Source organism: Elephantulus edwardii, unplaced genomic scaffold (assembly GCF_000299155.1).
Source record: "Elephantulus edwardii isolate Elephantulus edwardi_28Jun2011 unplaced genomic scaffold, EleEdw1.0 scaffold00163, whole genome shotgun sequence".
Taxonomy (NCBI): Eukaryota; Metazoa; Chordata; class Mammalia; order Macroscelidea; family Macroscelididae; genus Elephantulus; species Elephantulus edwardii.
Genome location: NW_006399913.1, coordinates 7,684,576 through 7,704,437, shown reverse-complemented (window position 1 = coordinate 7,704,437; position 19,862 = coordinate 7,684,576). Strand labels below are relative to the sequence as shown.

General features: G+C 37.1%; 1 protein-coding gene across 6 annotated transcripts in view; it reads right to left on the bottom strand.

The window, feature by feature from the left end:
• DLG2 (discs, large homolog 2 (Drosophila)) overlaps positions 1 to 19,862 on the bottom strand; it is a 1,891,340-nt gene that overhangs the window by 18,049 nt on the left and 1,853,429 nt on the right. For 4 of the 6 annotated variants that reach the window (XM_006895272.1, XM_006895270.1, XM_006895269.1 and 1 more), the window contains 4 exons: positions 10,893 to 10,943; positions 9,983 to 10,084; positions 7,362 to 7,534; positions 1,943 to 2,052 (listed from right to left, as the gene is read on the bottom strand). In XM_006895272.1, the coding sequence (XP_006895334.1) occupies positions 1,943 to 2,052; positions 7,362 to 7,534; positions 9,983 to 10,084; positions 10,893 to 10,943 (436 nt within the window). Of the gene's footprint in view, positions 1 to 1,942; positions 2,053 to 7,361; positions 7,535 to 9,982; positions 10,085 to 10,892; positions 10,944 to 17,189; positions 17,232 to 19,862 lie in introns of all 6 variants that reach the window. The other 2 variants (XM_006895271.1, XM_006895268.1) reach the window with 1 other exon arrangement.

The following is a 19,862-nucleotide window of genomic DNA, read 5'->3' as shown; positions in this document are numbered from 1 at the left end:
GCACATATATAAGGCTGCCATAATTCAGACTTGACTCACAGTAGCTGGTTAAATGTTGTTATTGTCATAAATTACTATTATCAGAGATACATGTAGGGAGCTCTGGAGACTAGTTGGTAAGGAGTTGCTCTGCCAACCCAAAGCGCATAGTTCAAATCCACCAGCTTTCAGTGAAAGAAAGATGGGCAATCTCCTCCCATGTGATTTACAGCCAATGAAAACCCACTGGCGGATCAGCTGTGAGTATGTCCCAAGCTGATGGCCATGAGTTGAGTGAAGAGAGACATGTACTTGATGTGCCAACTGAATCTTGGAGAAGTCGAACAGCTTTTTCAAGACCGCTCTGGTGACAAAAGAGCTGCACTACTATATCAAAGGCTAGCCTTTAGAATCCACCAGTTCCTCCTCAGAAGAAAGATGGGCAAGCTCCTCTCATGAAATTTAGAGCCTTGGAAAATGGAGGGTCAGCTATGAATCAGGTCTGACTCGATGGCACACAATAACAACACTGACTGATTAGTGGATGAGGAAATAACCAAACATAGTCTAACTGACTTTTCAATTCCTAGCTCTTGGTCTCCTTGCTCAGCTGTCTCTGGTTGCTGCAACCTCATTTTTTCTATTAATTTGTATTCAAAACAAGGCCAACAATGCTATCAAGTCATCTGGAAAATATATCTGTTACTATATCCATATTGCCCAGCTGCAGCTCCCAGATGCACAGAGCTGGACAATGAATAAGGATGTCAGAAGTAGAATTGATGCTTTTAAGCTATGGTGTTGGAGAAGAGTGCTAAACATCCCATGGACAGCCAAAAGAACAAACATCTATGTCGTGGAGAGGGTGCAGCTGGAGTGCTCTTTGGAGGCAAGGATGATGAGGCTTCCTCTCATATACTTTGGGCATGCTACTAGTGGGGGCTATTCCTTGGAGAGGGACATGATCTTCGTAAAGGTGGAGCATCAGAGAAGGAGAGGAAGACCCTTGACCAGCACAGTGACTGCTGTAATGGGCTCTTTGTGTGTCAGGAAGTGTGAGGATGGCACAGGACAGAACAGGGTTCATGTCTTTTGTTCACAGGGTCATAATGAGTCATACTAGAGTTGACAGCACCAAACAACAACAACATCATGATACTGTATGATATTGCATATCATTCCAGTGGAAGACCCTCAACCAGGTGGATGACACAGTGACTTCCTCAATGGGCTCTCGTGTTTCAGGAGGTGTGAGGATGGCACGGGATAGGACAGGGCTCATATCTGTTCTTCATAGGTTTGCTATGGGTCGTACTTGACTCAACAGTATCTAACAGCAATGACAATATATTTATATATCTCCAGCTTATGAATATCTGCCCAATTGGTTTGGTTTTAATTTTTTTTTTACACTGGCTCTTGAAGAACAGTATTTAATAAGCTTTTAAAAACAAATAAACAAACAAATAAACAAACACACACCAAACCAAAAATAAGAAAAAAAATCCAGTCAAGTATTTTACTGTCATTCAGATATATATGAAAGACAGTATGAAGCCATCAGTTTAAATTATACATGTGTTGCTGTTGTGCCACTAAGAAAACTCCTTAAGGACAGTCACCTAGGCATGTGAAATTTAGTTGATGGACAAATTCTTTTACAGAACAAAGCAAAATGCCATTGTAAAGAAACTAAAATAATAAAACAACAAAACCCAAGTTAAACCGAACCTTTTCCATAACAGAACAGAATTGTGAAAAATGGCATACAGGAAAATTGTGAAGGTATCACAAAAATGAAAGATGCTATGTCTCTAGAGGTCCAAATAATCTTTAATACAATACCTATTCAGAGGAAAAAGGGACGTCAGAATCAATAGTAGCATTAGTGACAAAAAGTTGCTAGTGACTTGCTATGTAATGTGGGAGAGGGTGTTAGAAGCCTGCAGAGCCTGGGACTTACATCAGGGGTTCCAGAGACTTGGGCTTAATGAAAATGGCAATGGGATAGAGCTGGGCGACTTGTAACCGCTTGATAGCATTTCCTGATACGTCAAGTATACAGTGTTTGCCCTGGAAGAAAAAGAGGGAAAAAAGAATTAATACAGAAGAATGGATCATAGTCTAAAAAAACCCATATTATAGATATTTCAGGAGAAAAGTTGGCTTTCTAAAGATTCCAAAAGAATCATGAGAAGGCATAAATAAAAGTTGATATCCAAAGCTGACAGGGAATACTTGCAACATCTAGCATGATGACTTAAGTGTGTACCATAAAGTTTTCAAAGGTTGTTGTTCCAGAAGTGGATGGCCAGTCAGTCCTGCTTTCTAATCTATCTTGTTCTAGGAGGTCTCCTGCAGCATGCCCACCGGGCACTTGGAAAAGGTACAGCCTGAGTGCTCATTGGAGGCAAGGATGATAAGGCTCCATCTCTCATACTTTGGACATGTTGTTAGGAGAAGCTATTCCTTGGAAAAGTACATCATACTTGGAAGGTTGGAGAGTCAGAGAAGGAGAGGAAGACCCCCCATTGAAATGGATTGACATGGTGACTAGGGTGAGATGCAGGTTTGTTGCTGATGGGATTACTATGAGTTGTAATCGACTCGGTGGCTCTGAAAAACAATAAATATGTACCATTGTGCTAAATATTTTGCCATGTGGTTTATTAGCAGAGCTCTGGTGTTGGAGTCCACGGGAGCTGTGCTACTAACCCAGAGGTGGCATTTCTCTGGTGGTTTATTAGCAGAGCTCTGGTGTTGGAGTCCACGGGAGCTGTGCTACTAACCCAGAGGTGGCATTTCTCTGGTGGTCTGAACCCACCAATAGCTCCTCAGAAGAAGGATGAACAATCTCCTCCCATATGATTTAAATCCTCCCTGAAACTTGCTGGAGGCTCTACTCTGAGTTGGTTCTGACTCAAAGGTGTAATGAGAGCAAGTTATGGCAATGAGTAGTAGCAGTGAGAGTGAATTACTTAACTTAGTTTTAACATCTGTGGTTTTATTAGTTAAGTAAATTCTTTATGGATTACAGAAAGAAGACACGTAGCCATAAGCAATTTAACCAAACTCATTCTCATGAAGCTCATATATGACAAAAACTAAGTACTTATTTTATGTCCAGCTCTCAATATGCTGAGCTTGCAGGATGAAAGATGCATAAAAAAATACTTGAAATATAATATAGTTAAATGCTATGAGAGAGGCAAATACAGAACATGTAATTTCTTGTTTGTTAACAAATAAAGTCCTATTACACTATAGCATACCTCATTTAATTTGGCTTCCACCTCATGCATATGCATGCTTAGAGCAAGGAGCTGCTTTAAAAAATGTTTCTGGAAAAGTAGAGAGATACATTTGCCAAATCATATTCTACCACCTGGAGAGAAATGACCTTATTACCCTGAGGCTTGAAGGACTTTACACAAGTAGAGGAGAAAGCATATTATGCAGATGGAACAGTCCGAAATCAGTAACAGGGAATAAAAAGTTGTCTAAAATAGTCACATGAAAATTAAGAGTCCAGAAAATTCCTAAACTCTAAGAGAGAAACACAAGATACTTCAAGCTTCTGGTGGCCTAGTGGCAAGAAGCTGCACTGCAATCCCAGAGAAACACGGTTCGAATCCACCAGATGCTCTGCCAGAGAAGGAGGTGCAATATCCTCCTGTACCAGTCAGATCTGATTTGACGGTACATGCACAAAACTAATAAACTTTTTTTTTTTTTAAAAAAAGATACTTCAAGCTTTTATCACTTTATTATCAGGTAAACTTGGGATCTATTATTTAACTAGCCAGATTAACTAGCCAGAAGTTTGTATGTACAGGTTCAAAAAAGAAGCTCTCACTAGAAACAATACACAGTTGATGGGTTTTAACTTTGAGAGATAGGAAACCAGATGTAACTTCTTTGTGGAGTACTGGACAGATTTTAAATATCCTCTAAATTTTCAGCAGTGCATAAGAAGGGGAGGGAGGAAGAGAAGGTTGAGTTAAACAAAATAAACACAGCAAATACTAATTATGTAACAAGTAAGGTTGGCTAGTGACTCTTTCTCTTTCTGCTATAAAACTTATTCTTTTTGTTCCCAGGAGATTAGGATATCTCTGTACACATGGCTAGTGAGTCAGTTCTGACTTATGGAAACCTCACAAACACCATGTGTTATAGTATAGAGGAGAACAACTTCACAGGATTTGCTTGGCTGTAATTTTAACAGAAGGGAGCTCTGGTGGCCTAGTCTCTAGGGAATAGTGTTGCTATCTCAAAGGTTTCTCTGGTGGTTCAAATCCTCTAGTGACTCCAAAGGATATAGACAGACAGTCTTCAATGTAATTGACAGCCTCAGAAACCAATGGAGGGTCAGTTATGAGTTGATTTTGGCTTGATGGCAATGAGAATTTGTTTTTTAAAAAGCTTTACAGAAGCAGATTATTAGGTATTTCTTCTACAGTGCTGTTGGATAGATTCAAACTACCAACTTTGAAGTTTATTGTTGTTTTTAGGTGCCATTGAGTCAAGTACGACTCATAGTGACCCTATGAACAATAGACCGAAGGAAACCTGAACTTAGTAGTTAAGTTTAAACCATTTGTACCACTTAAATACCCATGATCTCTCCATTGGTAGATCTTAAAGCCATAATCAAGTATGGTATTACGGGTTTATTGTTCAAAATGGCTTCCCTACCATTGACTAACTTTGCCATGTGGATGAACAGGTATATGCTAATAGCGTGTGTTTTCCTATCCACAAAGGGATTAGCTAGTCTCACCAATTCACAAGGGGAGGGGCTAGCCTCACTATTAAATTGAGCAGATCCAGAAGCAGAATGTGAGAAGATTCTTGTGCCAGTCAGACCAGGGCCTTTGGGAGCACCAGCGATACCAGCTACACTGGAGAACCAAAGATTTGATGTTAGACAGAGAAGACCTTGGGACTTCTATGACATTGAACCAGGGCTAAGAGTCTTTGGCCCACGTTTACTGGAGGACTGAGGAGGAGAGCCATAACTGGAAGGGCTAAGAGAAAATTATTCAAGAAGCTGGACTCTGTGAAGAAGAATATGGAATCAAGATTGGAGGAAGACTCATCAATAACCTATTTTATGTGGATGACACAAACTTGCTTGCTGAAAAGTGAGGACTTGAAGACTGTTGCAGAAGAGCAAAGAATACAGCCTTCAATATGGACTGCATCTCAATGTCAAGAAAACAAATATTCTTACTCTGGACTGATAGGCAACATCATGATACATGGAGAAAAGATTTAAACTGTCAACAATTTCATCTTACTTGGACCCACATTTAACACCCTTGGTAGCAGCAGTAAGGAAATCAGGAGATATATTGCACTGGGAAAGTCTGCAGTTAGGGACCTCTCCAAATTATTGAGGAGTCATGATGTCAATTTGAAGATGTGTCTGATCCAATCACTTGCTATGCATTGGAAAGCTAGATTATGAATAAGGATGACAGAAGAAGAATTGATGCCTTTGAGATGAAGTGTTGGTGAAGAGTACTGAACATCTCATGGAAGGCCAAAAGAAGAAACAAATATATCTTGGAGAAGGTACAGCCAGAGTACTCCTTGGAGGCAAAGATAATAAAGCTTCGCTTCACATTCTTTGGGCAGGTTGTTAGGAGGGGCTTTCCATAGGAAAGGGCCACAATGCTCAGAAAGGCAGAGAGTTGGTGAAGGAGAGGAAGACCCTTAACCAGGTGATGTCAAACTGACTGTTGCAATGGCCTCTAGTGCATCAGGAAGTGTGAAGGTGACACAGGATTGGACAGAGTTCAAATCTGTTGTTCATAGAGTTACTATGTGTCATACTCAACACAGTGGTACTCAACAACAGCAAGAGCTTTGTGACACTGGCCCAAAACCATGAGGCTCAAGCCTGAGGTGTCTACAAGCATGTTTTGGAAGCTGTCCTGACAAAGTGCATATTGCTGCCAATCTAAATTATAGCCTTTGAACTACCCTAAGATAGTTCTGTGTGGTCTTTGAACTATCACATTGTAGTTTTGGACCCAGTAAAACAGTAAAATTGGTGTTGAGATGAGTATAAAGGGGTGCATGAGTGGGCAGGACATACCTGGCATCATGCAAATTGGTTTTGTGTTGTGTTGTTTCCCTTTGTGAAATTTGTAAAGGTCAGATATGGCTGTCCTCACAATGTTTCCTACAAACAAGCTCTTTGCCACATTCTAGAAATTATTGTTGTTATTATTAGTCGCTGTTGAGTTTACTATGACTCATTGTGAGAGTATGAACAAAAGAGTAGGACTTAGCTTGATCTTGCATCATCTTCTCCAACTTCACTATGCTCAAGACCACCATTACAGTCACAGTGCCAATCTATTTGACTAAGGATCTGTCTGTCTTTCACTAACCCTCTACTCTTGCCAGCATTATGCCTATTTTCAAGGATTGACTACTTTTAACAACATGCCTAATGTATGAAAGATGAAGTTTTACTGTCTTTGCCTCAAAGGATCATAAGACAGAGTAATTTATTTTTATTTTTTTTTATTTCAAGGAGTATTCTATGCTCTTTGCCAATACCATAATTCAAAGGCATTGGTGGTTCTTCAGTCTTCCTTATTCTTTGATCAACTTTAAGATACATATGCAGCAATTGAAACTACTGTGGCTCGGATCAAATTCACTTCGTCTTGAAACTGTTATCTTCAGTCATTAGCACTTTGAGGATGTTCTTGGTACATTTCCCCACTATGACATGTCTTTTGATTTCTTGACTGCTGCCACCATGGGTGTTGATTATGGATCCAAGTAAAAGAGAATTGTTGATAACTTCAATCTTTTCTCCACATGTCATGATGTTGCTATTCGTCTAGTTTACTTGATGAGGAATTTTGTTTACTTGAGTTGAGATGGAATCCATATTAAAGAGAGAATGAAAGCATTTAATTTTCCTTTAGTTTAGAATTTATGCCAACAGACTGGAAAGGCTTCCCCATGTATCTCATTTTTCTGTACAAGGATCTCAGAAAAAAGTAACTTCTAACAGAAGGATTTAAGGATCTGGATTTAAATAAGAACGAAGCTTCTTTAATAAACTTAGTGCTGTTTACTCACGCCTCAGGTAGTCAAATCAAGGACAAAGTAAATCCTCATAAACTTCAAGCTGTTAATTGCCTTGTTAATTGCTTTTCTTCCCCCAACTCAGCCAGCATACTCTATTGAGATTAGAACAATGATTAAAGACCTTGCCCTAAAGTTATTCTTTGCTTGGTTGTCTTAAAGGGAATATTTAATAAAAATTTACTGTGGCTGTTAGAAAAGAATGATGAACCAAATCACCACCTTGGGGTACTTTTAGGGGAGTAGAAGAAGATTAGCAAACATACCCTTTCTGCTACAAATCTCACAGACTGCACACTGGTTCCATATAAGTTGTCATTGTACTGGCCGGCTTCTATAAACTTGTGCTCTTGGATATCTTTCTCCATTTGTTCTCTAGAAATGACAAAGTGATAGTCTCTGCCATCCACTTCATAGTCCCGTTTTGGCCTCGTAGTATCTTTATAAAATAGAAAAGAATGATATTAAGATATGCCTAAGTTCATATTTCTCACTTTCTTTGCATCTCTCTTTTTCTACCACACCTTCAAAATATTAAGAAACTCTGGTCTTATGATGATAGTAATAGGACAAGTCTTATAATTTCACTATAAACAACTTATAAATCTGGACTATATATATGGAACAACTGTTCCAGGCATTGAGTAGCAGGCAGTAGAGGGCTCTGATCCTTGAAGGAAGAAAACCACAAAACATGCTACCAGAGCTCTATAATCATCTTGCCTCTCTGTTTAGGGAATATTTCTAAGAGGAAACATTGCAAGTTACACAATGCTAGGAGACATGGGGGATTTGATTTGTTAAAATTGGGCATTTGGCTGAGATCTTAGAAAGGTCACATCTTGAGAGTAGTGTAACTCTAGACTCATCTTAATTAAGGGAAACAAACCCCAAACACATTATAATTAAAACAAGTGTATTAGAAAGTTATTTCCTTAAAGAACAAAATCTCCTTTTTTTTTTTTTTTATAAAGGAAATGAACAAGACTAGTGCTAAAGAACATAAAGAACATAACAAACAATGAAAAATTATGGGACAAGAAGTAAAAACTATGTCTCATAACCAGGAAGGAAAAATACAGACATTATGACTACAGTTAAGGATACAGAAATGTTTAAAATGAGATCATCCTAGTTAAGGTGGTGTTAAAAACCATCAATTCTAATCTGAATTACACCTAAACTTATTAAGAAGGGAAAAACAATCTAAAATAAAAAATGAAAATATTTCCAATCTTTCACCAGCTATTCTCTTTCAGTGAGTCTACCTTAAAAGTTAGTAAAATATGAGTGAAGCTCTGTCTCATTATATTAATTTAGATGCTGTATAGAACAGTAATTATAAAATATATTTAAAAATACATGATTGTAATTTATAATAGAGAAAGCTCAGAATGACAATACATGAATGTTAGTTATTGTAGTGTTTATAGACTTAATGGTAAGTAAAAAAATTTTCAAGTTATATACATTTAATATTGTACTTAACATACATGCCCAATCACAAAAAAATGCATGCAAAGAAAGAAAGAGTAGATAGAAATCTATTAAAATATTAACAGTGATATCTCTTGGTACTCTATGTGATTTGGGATTTTTAAAAATGTCTCTGTTTAAGTTTTAGTATTTTGCAAGCTTTTTACAAGAGGCATGTGCTGATCAGACTGGCAGTGACGGTACCAATGGACTGAAGCACAGCAGAGATTGTGAGGGTGGCACAGGATTCGGTTCTGCTGTACACGAGGTCATTATGCACTGGAATTGTATCAACAGTACATCTAAGAGCAGCATTAATTTTTAAAAAAGAAAAGGGTATTCAAGGTACAAGGGAAAATGAAAAGGATGCTGAAGAATTGCCTACTTATTTTCTATCAAGAGTAGAAGAACAAAGTGCTACAAATGACCAGGGTTTTTTGTGTTTGTTCCTATCTAAAGACCTCTGTTCTACAACATGTACTACTACTCCCAAAGCCTTCACTGGGAGCAGCTCCCTGAGATAAAGCAATCATCCCAGTTCCCTTTTGTTCATGTTCTGAACACAGGTAACCCCTTAAGGAATCCAGGTGGTACTTGCCTAACTAACATGTGAGAGACATTTCAAAGCATAAAGCTTACGAAATGTGTAGAGTATGAGAGACACACTTTGTTGAAATTAGATTTAAGAGCTCATTTATCTAATAAGTGAGCATTTTAGAAGGCTTGATCAAACATATAGAAGGGCCTCCATGAATTTCTGTGTGACATATTCTGGGGGTGAAAAGGGGGGTGGGGATAATTACAGTGGAGGACAAGCGGTAGAGTAAATAAAATCTTACAGTCCTACTCAGGAAATGAGATGGTTTTCTATAATGACCAAAAGGACAGATTAAAATCACCAGGGTCCTAGAGAACAGACTGATAAACATTCTTGTCTTCATTTTTCTGCTAAACTGGGACTGTTAAAAGATAGGTGAAGGCTATTTGATTTGGATTGACACATAGTCCTTTATCATCATAAGATGACTTTAATACATGTGTTTGTTTTAGATTCTTTTTGTTCTATGGAGGATGCTATTGCAAGGGCTTTTCAGTCAATCTATCAGAGCATGATGATGTCCACTATAAAGTCTATAAGGTTTTAGATGCTGAGAGGGCTATAAAGGAAAAAGACCCATTCTTTTGTCTAGGTGACTACAATTGAGCTGGAGAGAACATCACACACTCACTAGAGAAAAGTACATGGTAGCATAAATGAAAAGTATTAGGCAAGTAAAAGAAATAAAGGTAATACACAAGATGGTATTTGTGTCACTGGAGAATCTACAGAAGTTACATAATTCTATCATAACAGAAAGCAGTGGATTTTTTTTCTTTTTTTTCTGTCTCTTAAGGGAAGAGAAGTACTTACGAGGTACACAGGAGCCAAATTTGTCAGGGAATTCAGATATTAAGTCATCATTGATCCGATCCTTCATTGGGCCCAGGATAATCACAGGCCTTGTATAGTTTACTGCAGAGACAAGGAAGGGAGATCCAGGTGAAAAGAGAGACATTGAAACAAACAACTGCAAAGCTGTCCTGCAAATGTGATTCTTCTGAGGATATCACTTTATTGAGGAAACGATCTATATAGTTTTACAGGGAGATATTGATATCTTAACTCTCAATGTGTCAGATAGTGCCCACTTTCTTGAATTTACTAACAGAGATAAACAACTGCAGTGTCTGTCAACAACAAGAGGCATCTGGAGGGGTTTTGCTCACTCTTAGGCTATGCCCCAACAATGTCAAAACAACTACTGAATTTGTCAACTGAGGGAGAGAAAAAGAATTTAAACCAGCTGTTTGGCCGTTGTTTAGACAATGACTATAAAAGTGATTATTAGTTTTAATGACATTTTGTTTTAAGGATTCCTTTTTTTCAGCTCAAATACTCACGATGTTCTCTTTGGGTTTTCCCCATTTCCTTTGTATCAAGGGATTACAAGAAATTCTGAAGTTACTTTCGTGCAACTACATAACTGATGTCATTTATTCTGCTATATCCCTGTCAATAGTCATTAATCTCTCTATAAATTAATTTCTATAAAGGGAAAGGGACTCAGGCTTCTGGTGTATAGTTTGCATTCTAGGATAAGTCTGCTCAAAATTCCTTCTAAATACCGAGTGGATATAAAGGTTCTGGAGGCAGGCCTCTCGAGGTTATTGTGATGGTCTCTTTCCTAGAGGAACACTCATCTAGAGAATTTCTCACTCTATAAATTGTGTCACCTATTACAATCTGGAAATCAGAAGTCAAAGCATGCTGGGAAACTTACTTTCCTGCCTTGTGACAGGCTCATAGGAAAGAATGAGGTCTTCTTGTCCCCCTGAGAAGAGAAGAAAGGAAAATTACAGTGCAGTAACCACCAGTCATTTGTAACATTTAGAAGCCCTGTTCTGAAACCAGGAAACACACACAGTTCAGGGTTAATTTCCCTTGCTCTCTCTTCTTGACTCATTTAAAAAAAAATCCTTTTAACTCTTCAGCAGTATTTCAGTGACTAAATTGTTTTTCTAGTCACATCCCATAGTCATAACTTTATACGATGACTGGCAGTCAACTGTCTGCAGTTCGGTAAGACTACTCTCTGTCCGACCTCAGGAAATTGAGCATGATGGCCTCTACAGCAAGGATTACTTGCTAAAGGATGAAACATTTTATTCAAAGAAGGGGCTCATTCAACTAGAATTTCTGTACCTTTTATGTCATCTATTATTTGATTTACCGAAGAATCATATCGTTCAAAAGGAAGTATCTACCTACTGGTTTCATTTATGATTAAAAAAACTCACAACAAAATGCAATATAGGATAGCGAAGGATTTTACCTTAACACTATATTGTCTTATGGGGGAAAATATCTTGTGGGTGAAATAAAAATTGAGGAGTGTTCTAAATCATTGATTATAATTACTGCTAAAACATGCCTTAAAATTTAGTTTTAAAAAAATATGGTAAAAATTAGGGAAGCTCTGGTGGCCTAGTGGCAAGGAGCTGCAACTACAATCCCAGAGGTGAATGGTTCAAATCCACCAGATGCTCTGCTGGGTAAGGAGGGACAATCTCCTCCTGTACCAGTCAGATCTAATTTGACGGTACACGCACACAAAAATAATAAAATAAAAAAAACATGGTAAAAATTATCAGTTCTTCCAATTAAGGGTTCAAGTCAACAAATAATCATGGAAAGCAAATTGGCTTCAATTCATTTTCTTTGATTTTATTCCAACTCATAGTGACCCTATTAGGATAATGTAGAATTGCTTCACTGGATTTCTAGGGCTGTATGTCTTTATGGAAGCAGACAATCTTATCTTTTAGATGGTTTCCAACCACTGACCTATGTGTTAGCAGTTGAGTACTTAAACACTGCACAATCACAAAGCAAAACAAAATGCAAAGCAAATTCTCTGCCATTCAGCAGATTTCCAGCTCATGGTGAACCTCCCGCACCCTGATTTGAGGCTATCCATTGATTTGAGACTGTCCATTTTTCTTCCATGGAGTGGCAGGTAGACTCAAACCACTGACCTTTCTTTGGTTATCATTCCAACACACATAATACTTTGTCACTAGAGTTCAAACTGGCTTTAGGTAACTGGATTTTCCAATAATTCTAGTTTATCCAACTGATGGCCATGAAGCCAGCTTTTTTAGCAGCAAACCCAGATGGTGTGCTCTTGGCATTAGGTCTATGGTGGACTACCCATTGGTGGGGAAATAGTTCATAATTGCTGATCTCTTCAGAGAAAGGATAAGATGAGGTACTTTGTCCTGAATTCAAAGGGCAATTGCCTTCATTGCTTTATATCTTCACTGCTCAGGAAACACACTGACAGTTCATTAGTGCCAAGTGCTACTCTTTTAACTCTCAAGGCATTAGGAAAATTTGTGAACTTTATGAGTTTAACAATGACAGCTGACTTTGGAAAGTTAAGTAAATCTGTGGAATACAAATACCTTCCCTGGAGACTGGATAGCTGGGGTGGGGGACTAGAGGTAGGGGCTTCTTAACTTTTTCATATATGAGAAATGGTCCAGGCTTAAGTCACATCTTACCTCACCCTCCAGCAGGGCCAGGTTCCAGAATGCCATTCCTGGGCCAAGATGCTTCCTAAAGGCACAAAGTTGGACCATGAGGCTCCTCTGTAGTGTTATCTACTCATGAAGTGTTCAGAGGACTTCTCCACATTTGGGCAGGGGTTTGGATTTGTGCCCAGGCAGGAAAGTATATTCTCTTAAACAATTCAATTACCAAAAAATTTACAAAATCGAGCTTATCTCCTGTACCAATGAAGGTGGTTGACTGACTAAGCCTCAGTTACAACTAAATCCTGACACAAATAGAAATGATACGAATTAATGAAATAAGTATTAAAACTGGTGTGGAATAAGTACAGTTTTGGGTATGACAGAATTTATCATTATGATGTTGAACTGTAATTTTATAGGGAAATCTTCTCAGTATGATTAGAGGAGAATCCTCAAAGGAGAGTGAAGTTTTAAATGTCAAGCGAGGTTTAAAATCTCCTCTCTTTACTGGGAGTTCCATAAAGGCAAGAACCAAGTTTCCTGTATCATTCTATTCTTGGGTCCCAGCCAATGATTAATGTACAGATGCCAATGAAATCTTGCTCTGACTTCAATAGTGGGAAACAGCAAGAGCAATCAGGCCAAACTTAGATTCTTGATTTTTTTTTCTTTTTGTGAATTTAGTCATTTCACTTTGGGAAGCATGGTTTCCTGTAAACAAATATAACATGCCATTCTTCCACAGGCACCTCTTCCCAGTGGCTTTGCAAATCACTCTGAGAGGATAGTATGTATGAAAGCAGATTCTTGATATGACACTTGGTATATAATTTATGGTTCTGAAAACTAGGGCAAAGCAGCAAAGCTTTGATTATTTTTGCTAGAGGATTCTACACCTGTTTGCGTATCCACTTATTTCTTGTTTATTATCCAACTTTAAAAGGTACAGATTCTTGTTTTTAGCAGCAGCATTGGCAGATAACAGCTGCAGCACCCCCATGTCAAGGCTCATCTCAATTCTAGAGAGTCTTTAACAATCAGGCACTGTGTGATACCAAGGAAGCCTTCAGAAGGCTATAGAGATTGGTATTAACAATAGCTGTAAATTCAAGAGCTTAAATTGATTTCCACCTTAATGTTTAAGAATAAAAAGCTCTATGAGTAATGGGAATGAGGCAATAAAAAAAAAGTCCCTCTCAGAAAAAGGAAGATAAATTCACATCTATATGGCATGTTATCCATTAGCTTCTGTTTCTCATCCCCATGTCTTTTGAAGGTAGGAACTCTGACGATTTCCATTTTACAGATAAAGAAGCTGGAGCTCTGAGATCTTAATGAGGCCAATCCATTTTCCCAGCTACTAAACAGTAGAGTCAGGATTTAAGACTGTGTATTATTAGACTCTGTCAAATACATTGCAGTCTTAAAAGGGTAGGAGGTGTAGAATTCTCTATAGGTTTTAGGAGACAGAGCTAAGAGACCGACCTAGGTCAGTCACTGAGAGGCCATAAAGTGGTCCATCTGTAGACACCAACTCCTTTTGTAAATGTGGTTTTATTATCTCCATAAAATAGTCAACCTTCATAGTTTTTCTGTTTTTTACTCAGGAGGTGTTGGCACTTAGAAACAACAGCTGACATGAAGGTACAGACTATTTCTTGGTCTTATTCTAGCAGAAGCCTGGCTGAATGTGGAAGAGCAGCCCAGTACTCTTGTGGACTTTTGCAGCTCTGAGAGACTTAGTAGAAGACTTAGTAGTGTCTCCATGCAAATACTGTGTGTTTAATCTGGAAGCGAGTCATTGAGATCCCAATATGTCTTAATAAAACAAGTTGTTCTTTAGGGACTCTTGGAAGCTAGAAAAGAAAGAAGGGAAGTAGTGGCAGTACATTTAATGTTCAAAATTTAGTGCTTAGTGCCTGCATATGATGATTAGTAAGAATAAATCAGGTTTTTGGAGACACAGAATGCTAGCACTAAAAATGGCTTTGGGGCTCATGTGGTTTTATAGGCAGCAAATACACAGCACATGTCGTATACTTCCTCATTCCCTGGCCTCCCTTGGTAGACATCATGAATTGATTGTTGTCCTCATTTCTAGATCATTGTCCCCATTACTAATGAGTTTTCAGTTGGCCTTCAAATCAGCACAGCTCTTCAAGCAGCTATGACCAGGGGGTGAGATCTGGAACACTGAGTAAAATCCACTAGCTTCCTTTGTTTTTGTCAAAACTATTCATTTTTACAGAGGGGAGAACGGAATGTCAAAATAGTTGAGTGATTTGTTCAAGGTGATATTATGAATTAGTGGTTCAGTACCTTCACAGGATATTTGGAAAATTGATTAGTATACTTACAACATTTAGAATCAGGCTTAGTACACAGGCAATGCAATATGAATGTTTTTGCTTGCATTAATTTGGCATGTAGTAAGGAATGGTAGGAACCCTGATGGTGCAGTGTTTAAAGAACTGGCCTGTACTGCAGGAGAATGATGGTGACAGTCTGCTTCAATGAGATTTATAGACTTGGAAACCATAGGGGGAAGTTTTAGTCTGGCTAATATGGTCACTATGGATCAGAATAAACTCAACAGGAGTAGGTTTGGGCATCCACAAAGGTGGAAATTCTAAATGGAAAAATAATTCTTATGTATATACTTTCACTAAGGCAAAAGGCATGATTTTTTCTTTATTCTATGTCTAATGGATAAAACAAAACACTTGAAATTTAAAAATTGGGACATTAAGAAATGGGACCATGTTCTTCATAAAACCCAACAAGCGAGTTATCTTTTTTTCCTCTTACTGACTTGAGGGTACTTTATGTTTTAGGAAGAAAAGTCTCGTTAACTCCTTCTTGGCTTGGATTCTTTGAATCAAAACCAAGTGAGAAGGAAGACATAATATTTTTCCCCAAGGTGAGATAGATTTTCATGTAATTACTAGAATAAGAGGAATGTGAAATAAGCGCCATCTATTGAGAGTAGGAACCATTTGATTCCTTCTACCAATAAGACCTGTTAAAAACAGAAATTAGGTAGTTCTAACTAATATTGGGTTTTGTTATAATATTGTTCAAGGGTATTTATTTATAACTTTCTGTTCCATTCTGTGGTTATTATCAGCTTTCTCCATTTTTCCTTTGTGTTTTTCCCCTACTTGTCATCAATCTGATTTTTCAAAACCTTTCTCAAACTTCCAATTACATTTTTCATGTTCCAGGAGTATTATTAAGCCCTCCAGCTCAAAAAAGGCAAAGCTTTATAAAGCATCTCACTCCTTAAGGGGAAAAGAAATTAAAAAAAAAAATTCTGGTTCTTAATTCATAATATATTTGGGCCAAGACACTGCTCATTTTTGTTTTGGAATTTGCAGGCCACATAAGTTGGGTCTTCAGTTTCTAATATCTTTGACACTTGCTTCTTGGATCCTGTGGAGCAGCTGGTGGATTCAAACCACGTACCTATGGGATTGCAGTGCAGCTTCTTAACACTAGGCCGCCAAAGCTCCCTATTTCACTAAAATATTAGATAACATTATAGTTGGAAGCAGGAGTGGCATCCTCTTTCTAAACAACATGCCTCCAGAAACTCTATGAACTTAGATAAATGTCAATATTTGTAGAGGGGCTTTAGGCCTTTTGGTCATAGGGTTGCTATGAGTCATGCGCAACTCAAAAGCAATCAACAACAACATTATAGATAAGGTAAATAGTAGCAATCTCATTAATAATATGTATTTATTTTAGTCATTAAAACCCAGTAAGTAGGTAGTAAGAAACCATGAGAATTGATCAAAAGCATGTGGTTGGTATGTGGTGAATATTATTATACATGAAACAAATGGCTTGAAGTGACCAAATAATAATATTAGTTTTTAAAAGCTAGCTATCTCTTCAGTTAAGATTTTTATTCAAAGACAATTTGTCTTTTTTAAAAAAAATATTGTTAGCTCCTTCAACATAAAAAGAATGAAACTTTTCATCACTTCCCCATCATCTGAAAGAAAGTCAGGTATATCAGCATATCTGCCTTAATATATTCATCAGGACAAGAAGTGACATAAAAGATTCATACTTCCTTTAAAATAACACTGTAATTTCTAAAGATTTCTTTTGTAAAGGGGTGCCAAAAAACAGAAAAGGCAAAATGAGAAAGAAATAGAAGCATGATGACTTTTCACCCCTCCTGCAGGGAGCTGCAATTATTTGGGGAGGGCAGAATGTCAAGATCCACCAGGCTGAACTTTCTCCTGTCTTCTCTGAGAGAACTGAACCATTGGGTTGCAACCAAATGAAGCTGAAATTGGTTTTTAGTAAGATTGCTACTGTTTGCACAAATCACATGAGGGCTTGTTTGCTGATGGGTCCTGGTGTATTTTTGGATCTTTTCACATCAATTGATTTCATTTCAAGCCATTTGCTTTGGCTAAAGATGATAAAGGGAAGCAATCGAAAAACAACAACAAAAGGCTGAAATGACCACCACAGGCAATGGGGCAATTGCAAAGAAAAGAATCACAACCAAAGCAATAACTTACGGTAGCTACTCTCGCTATCGCTGGCATTAGAAGAAACATGTTCTGCAAGAACAGCACAGCAAATTAAAGAGATACCAAGCATTGGCGAGCAGCCAGAACTTAAAGGAATACACTCATGCAAGGCTACTAGAAATGTGAGCCAAAAGCAAGTGAAAAGCCACAGAGGAGACTGCCTTACGAAAAGTCATAGAGAAGATAAAGAAGATGAAAACTTTATCTCTCTTACAAGGCTACTGCCTGGCCTTCTTTTTCAGCAAAGAAGGAAATTATCTTTAATTATGACTAAGTATTATGTCAGCATAAGAAGATTTCTTATTGGAAATACTTTGATCTTTTTGTTTGATTGTGATTTTTCCAGGATCATATGTCTTGACTAGATAGAATTCTTGGCTCCACATACAGGAGCTTCTGGTGTGTAGGCACTGTTTTCTTGTAGGCTTTTCTGTTTCTCTATTTGAGCCTTTAGGCATTTTTTAGAAACACTGCATTTCAAATCACCAGCAATTCCTGGAATCCCTTAAATTTTATTTCTATTTAAATACTTCCTAATAGATCTTCAGGATGAAAAGAGATTGTTGAAAACCTTTTCTGCTTCAATGAGTGAGTCTTAGACGAAGACATGAGTCACTGAAAACTGTTATGACTCAGTTCAATATTCCTTTGTTTATATCTAGAGGAAGGGAACAGGCAAGAGACAAGCGGCCTGATACCTGATGCTGATGCAAAGTATGTTTTTCATTCAAGTTGGATGACTTGACTGATCATATTCCAAATTGGCTTTTCAGAAAAATACAGTTTAGTTAACATAATAGGAACTTAGTGGTATGGCCTGGGGGTGGGGGTGGGGGGAATACTTTTCTCTCCAACATCATTTCCTTTTACCTGTACTTCTCAAATCTATACATTGACTTAGCAAACTCTGGATATCGAATTAATTATCAAATGGGTGATTTTGATTTTGAGAACTCCTTAGTAGAGTAGTAATGTCAGTATTTTGAAAAGTGTGAACACTCTTGCACACTTATTAGAAAGAGCAAAGTATATGACATTAATATGATTATCTGATTTAAAAAGGGGTCTTAAAATGCATTTGACAGTACAGATTCTTGCCACTTAGACGAAACAATTTTACAGCATGAAACAAATGGAAATAAAAATGTGGAGTAAATCTCCATGGGTCATTTCTCATTATGTTGGTGGTTTATGACCATAACTACATCATTAATTTCAGCAAACCATTAATAATAGAAAAGAGGCAGTAGGGAATGAAGTAGGATGTACAATGCAGCATTGTTTTTGTCACTGAAGAGTGAAGCCAATAAGAATGTATTTTTATGTACAAAAGGAACGTCATTATCTCAAATATCTTGAACTGGAGATGACAGTTTCCTATTCTGAATTCTTAAATAATTAAAAATGATGTATATTATTTATGGAGAAATTTAGAAGCAAGCAGTGATTTATTTAACAACTTGTCTTTTTTTTAGTGTCTATAAATTGTGTAATAAAATGATTCCATTTGGTAGATAGAAGATTAAAATATGTTGTAGCAATAGCCCAAATTATGGCTAACAATAGCATTAATTGGCAACTACCTTTACCTAGCAACATCTGTTCAGTTTTTAAAAAGTATACAAAAATTTGGCAGTTGTGAATTTTAAAAGACCATTAGTCATATTTTTGACACTCAAATGGCAACTCCCTTTTATTGATGTTTCCTTATTAACAATATACTAAATTGCTTCCTTTCCCCCTACACTGGAAATTTCTAACATTCTCTGTGCTTGATGCTATCCAGATAATGTTAGAATATTTGAAGTGTAGGTATGCAGTCATGAAAAATTTCATGACATATTTCATATAAAAAGACTTGAGATAAAGTTTTCATCTTTAAGGAGAAAAGTGGTTACTCTTGATTAGATTTGTTCTCTCTTGTATAAGAAGACGTGTTTAAATGAGCAATTAGAAGGATGAAGAAGATCATTATGCAGCTCTTACAAATAAAGTCCAGCTCGATGCTATTTTGTTTTACACACATGAAATGAAAAGCTTCTAAAAAATATTGCCTATAGCTATTAAATTGAAAAGGAAAAAAAAATTAAAAACAGAAAAATCAATGAACATGTGATACAGTTGCAAAAGACACAAAACTGTGTTCTTATTTCACTGGTGCCTATGCAATGGAGTTAGAAGTAAAGAAAGAAAAATCACAGTATATTCATACATGGGAATATTACTTTTTTTAACAGCTCAATGTAGTGAGACACAAACTAGTGGCATTAATAACTAAATAATTTAAATTTACTTTACTTTCACTACATTCTATAAAGTAAAAACCTAATTATAGAATGCACCTAATAAATCATTGATTGAAAAACATTACTACATATCTAAAACTTCATCATACAAACATATCAAGCAGGATCACTGCAAGTCAGAAAAAAAAGTCAATCAATGTTAGATAAGAAAGAATTATTCATGAAAGATCAAAGAGCTTAATATTTACATTTTTGAGAATGCATGTTCCTTTTGACTATAAAATAGCTCCTTTACTAATGGCAAATACAGCCCAATTACGGAATTTAGCAAGGTCATTAAATATTTCTGTGTGAAAGGGCAGAAGAAAGAACATAACATCTCTGCTCTCCTTTTCTAGAACATTTAGCTCACCCT